Genomic DNA, 5,000 nt, shown 5'->3' with positions numbered 1-5,000 from the left:
AGACAGAGAGAGAGGGGTGAGAAAGAAGCTAAGCAGAGTACATGAGAGAGTAAGGAGGGATGGAGAGAAGAGGAAAAAAATGGAAGAAGATGGAGTGAGTGTGGGGGGGGGGCGGAGAGAGAGAGATAAGTGAAGTGAACGAGAAAGAGGTGAGAAGAGAAAACAAGAGAAGCTACAAGAGAGAGGAAGAAGGAGAAGAGGAGACGTTAAAACAGAGTGAGAGAGGAAGAGAGAGAGAGAGAGAGAGAGAGAGGAAGAGAGAGAGAGAGAGAGAGAGAGAGAGGAAGAGAGAGAGAGAGAGAGAGGAAGAGAGAGAGAGAGAGGAAGATGAAGTGAAGTGAGCTGTATGAGAGTGGAGCGGGGGGGTCAGAGAGCACAAGTGGCCATACGCTGCCTGCTTAGCAGAGGAGGAGAGATGGGGGATATGAAATGACATTAACGCTCATACCCAGATGGGGTGAGCAGTAACTCAGCACAGAGACAGAGGAGAGGGAGAGAAAGAGAGGGAGAGGGAGAGGGAAAGGTTTAAGTTCTAATTCCACACACACACACAACCCTCACACACACACACACACACACACAACCCTCACACACACACACACACACAACCCTCACACACACACACACACACACACAACCCTCTCACACACACACACACACAACCCTCACACACACACACAACCCTCTCACACACACACACACACACAACCCTCACTCACACACACACAACCCTCACTCACACACACACAACCCTCACTCAAACACACACAACCCTCACTCACACACACACACACACACACACACACACACAACCCTCTCTCACACACACACACTCACACAACCCTCTCACACACACACACACACCCCTCTCACACACACACACACAACCCTCTCTCTCACACACACACACACACACACACACACACACACACACACACACACACAACCCTCCCACACACACAACCCTCCCACACACACAACCCTCCCACACACACAACCCTCTCACACACACAACCCTCTCACACACACAACCCTCTCACACACACAACCCTCTCACACTGCCTCCTCTGTGTTCTCTGAAGAGGCATCGATTGAGCAGATGTTTTCCGCCATGTCTTCACAGTGTTTATGGATCCATAATGCAGGAAAAGCCGAATGCATTTCAACACATACTGCCTCCTCGTGTAGTCATTAAACTGTACACATCACAAACATCTGTGCTGACACAACACCAGGCTCATTATGGCCGCTGCCATCTTTGTTTTGGTCTAGTCTGAGGTGAGGTCAGGGCCGTATTCCAAGTGAGTGGTTTAGAGTGAGTAAGTACATTTTCACATAGAGCCTGATGGCTTCGTTCATGTAGCAAAACAACGCTTTTTTTTTTTTTTTTCAGGACGCTTGCCACTTATCACCGAGTCAGAGCAACACAATATACTTTGTTTACTTTTAAATAACAGCTTCAAACAGAATGCCTGGGGCTGCAATATGTAGCGTTACTGTGGGTAGGAGCATGACCCTTTTTTATCCGTTTTACATTAACTGGGCCCCTCCTTAGTGCTAAATGGCACCCAGTACGTTAACTAATGAGAAGGGGAATCCCTTACATTGGGTTAGTTTATCTGTCACTAAACCACATACTTGATATCTGCCCCTGCCACCAGGTTTTTTCCAGTGCTAATCCACACACACACACACACCTTGATATCGCCGCTGAGGTTGTTGATCTTGTGCCAGCCGGCGTTCTCCAGATGGAAGTTGGCCCAGCGCAGGAGCAGCTCCTCGGGGGAGAGCTTCATCAGGTCCTCCAGAGTCTCGCCCTCACGCAGCAGAGCCGCCAGAGCTGGGGACGGAGCACACGAGAGGAGTGGTGAGGAAGAGGAGGAGGAGGAAGATGAGGAGGAAGAGGAGGAGGACACGAGAGGAGTGGTGAGGAAGAGGAGGAGGAGGACACGAGAGGAGTGGTGAGGAAGAGGACACGAGAGGAGTGGTGAGGAAGAGGACACGAGAGGAGTGGTGAGGAAGAGGAGGAGGACACGAGAGGAGTGGTGAGGAAGAGGAGGAGGAGGAGGAGGAGGAGGAAGAGGACACGAGAGTGGTGGTGAGGAAGAGGAGGAGGAGGAAGAGGAGGAGGAAGAGGAGGAGGACACGAGAGGAGTGGTGAGGAATAGGAGGAGGAAGACACGAGAGTGGTGGTGAGGAAGGGGAGGAGGAGGACACGAGAGTGGTGGTGAGGAAGAGGAGGAGGAGGAGGAGGAGGACACGAGAGGAGTGGTAAGGAAGAGGAGGAGGAGGAGGAGGAGGACACGAGAGTGGTGGTGAGGAAGAGGAGGAGGACACGAGAGTGGTGGTGAGGAAGAGGAGGAGGAGGAGGAGGACACGAGAGGAGTGGTGAGGAAGAGGAGGAGGAGGAGGACACGAGAGTGGTGGTGAGGAAGAGGAGGAGGAGGAGGACACGAGAGTGGTGGTGAGGAGGAGGAGGAGGGGAGGCCCAGAGCATCATGTGTGCACACACTCAGTTGCACACACACGGGCACACACACGCACAGGCACACACACACACACGCGCTCACACACACACGCACGCATGCTCAAACACATGCACGCTTAAACACACACACACACACACACACACACTGAAAACACACATACACAGTTCCAACAGTGACAGACGGAGCACAGGCCGGTTTGAGCCCCTTTAAAGTGTGAGCCTGCATCTTTCAGAGTTCAGCGGCGCTTAGCATACCACTGCTGGGAACATTCTGGAGTGGAGACGCCACGCTCATAAAGCTGAACCAGGCTGAGACCACAAACCACCTGTAAAGGAAAACTATGGGGACAAGCCAGCTGAACCTGAACCTAAACTCTGTGTATGTGTGTGTGTGTGTGTGTGTGTATGTGTGTGTGTGTGTGTGTGTGTGTGTGTGTGTATGTGTATGTGTGTGTTTGTGTGTGTGTGTTTCCGAAAGAGAGAGAGAGCGGGACATCTCTTGCCATGGGAAACAAAATGTTAAATACTTGTAAAAAAAAAAAAAAGGAACAGTTAACCGAAGTTGAGAGTTCCTCTTTTTTTCCGCACTGCTTTTTGCCCTCGGGCTGGTGGTGATCTGTGGGAAGCATGAGGGCTTGAGGTGGACTAGAAGCCAGCCTGGGAACAGAGCAAGTACAGTACGGACAGGGGAACCTCCTACTTAAAAGTGAACTGTCACTTCCCCTTCCCCATGTGAAAAGGCAAGCAGTAGCCTTCCCTTAGGTGGCCTTCAGAGGATGCAGCTTTTTCTGATCAAAGTTGCAGTTGCTTTCTGTTTTTTCTACCCCCCCCCCCCCCCAATGGGTTATCATCATACTCAAACAATCCCAAGGTTCTCTCAAGGTTCTCTCACATCAAGGTGTTTTGCCTTTGTAGAAATATCTTTGTCTCTAAAAAAAAAAAAAACCCATAATTTTTGGAATAGCAGAAGGATGAGGTCAACACAAAGAATTCCATTACTGTCAATGAGACCTTGGCTGTACTTGTGCATGGCTGATCGAAATCAGATCTGTTTCCAGTTTAACTCCAGCAACCAAGTCTGTAAACAGGTCTCTATTGACGCACATGACACGGGGAAGGGAGGGGCTGAATAGCTGTCATAGCTGAGCTGATTGGCTGTGACTGGCTGTGATTGGCTGGCTGTGAGAGATGTGATTGGCTGGCTGTGCTTCAGAGAACATTGTTGTTCTGGAGCAGCAGGCTGATTGACAACAGCAGGACTGCGGTCAGCTCCGCCTAGCTTCAGAGGAGCATGCCCAAATGGTGCCCACTCTCCTCGGCTCATGAGAAGGCGCCGCGCTTGTGCCAGTGTGCTAGGGGCATCTTTTTAGGCAGGTAATGATCAGTCAACCAAGGCACACAGGCAGAGTCACACACATAAGTGAAATTCCCCCACTGGCGAGAGTAGAGTGTAAATCATCACCAATAACCGAGACAGAGACAGAGACAGAGACAGAGACAGAGAGAGAGAGAGAGAGAGAGAGAGAGAGAGAGAGAGAGAGAGAGAGAGAGAGAGAGAGAGAGAGAGAGAGAGAGAGAGAGAGAGAGAGAGAGAGAGAGAGAGAGAGAGAGAGAGAGAGAGAGGGATATTAAGTGTGTGTATGTGCGTTGTCCATCTCTCTCTTGTGCTGTCTGTATGGGTTCCCACACCTCACCATCAGGCCTGCTCCTGTGATTGCACAAGGACGCAATCCCTATGGCTGTCTTTCTGGAATGTTCCAGATTGACTGACGTCTGTTCGGGCGGTATGCATGCATTCCACTGCTGAGAACGTTATGCAGTGGAGAAGCCATGGTCGTAAAGCTGACACCACAAACCACCCGTAGAGCAAAGCTACAGGTACGGACAATGGGGAACACGTAGGAGTGTGTGAGTGTGTGTGTGTGTGTGTGTATGTGTGAGTGTGTGTGTGTGTGTGTCCATCTAAGACATCAGATCAGAATCAGAATAAGATAGATAATGAAACGAGGAAACAAAAAGGAAGAAGGAAAGAAAGACTGTGTGTGTGTGTGTGTGTGTGTGTGTGTGTGTGTGTGTGTGTGTGTGTGTGTGTGTGTGTGTGTGTGTGTGTGTGTGTACCTTCATTGCGGCTGAGCTCGATGTCGGCAAACAGGCCGATCTTGATGATCTGCCAGAGGAGGCCGAGCACCAGGTGAGGTTTGCCTTCCCGCAGGTCAAAAGCACCGATGTTGACCACGTGGCAGCCAATAGCAGAGGCAGAGTTCAGAGCCAGATTGAGATTCTCCTGTAACACACACACACACACACACACACACACACACAGGTCAGTATCAATGAACAAAGCCAGTAGAGTGAGAAGCTTTTTTGTTTTGGTTCCCCTGAGAGAAACAAACCTGTATTGTGAACGGCGTGATCTTCTTCTTGTTTATGGTTCTTTCATCTATGGTGTCAGGCACGGAGAGGTTGATCATTTTACTAGAGAACAAACAACAAGGAAACAGAGTTTACAACA

At 50.2% G+C, this 5,000-nt stretch overlaps 1 protein-coding gene across 1 annotated transcript in view; it reads right to left on the bottom strand.

Moving 5' to 3' along the window:
- The window catches only part of pls3 (plastin 3 (T isoform)), a 33,915-nt gene that overhangs the window by 12,094 nt on the left and 16,821 nt on the right, over positions 1–5,000 (bottom strand). The window contains exon 8 of the mRNA XM_076291681.1: positions 1,698–1,840. Coding sequence (XP_076147796.1) covers positions 1,698–1,840 — 143 coding nt within the window. The remainder of the gene's footprint in view (positions 1–1,697; positions 1,841–5,000) is intronic.

Source organism: Alosa pseudoharengus, unplaced genomic scaffold, assembly GCF_046254945.1.
Source record: "Alosa pseudoharengus isolate Yale_2024_CS ecotype anadromous, Long Island Sound unplaced genomic scaffold, YU_APseudo_1.1 YU_APseudo_1.1_scf_19, whole genome shotgun sequence".
NCBI lineage: Eukaryota > Metazoa > Chordata > Actinopteri > Clupeiformes > Clupeidae > Alosa > Alosa pseudoharengus.
This window is presented reverse-complemented; position numbering and strand designations above follow the sequence as displayed.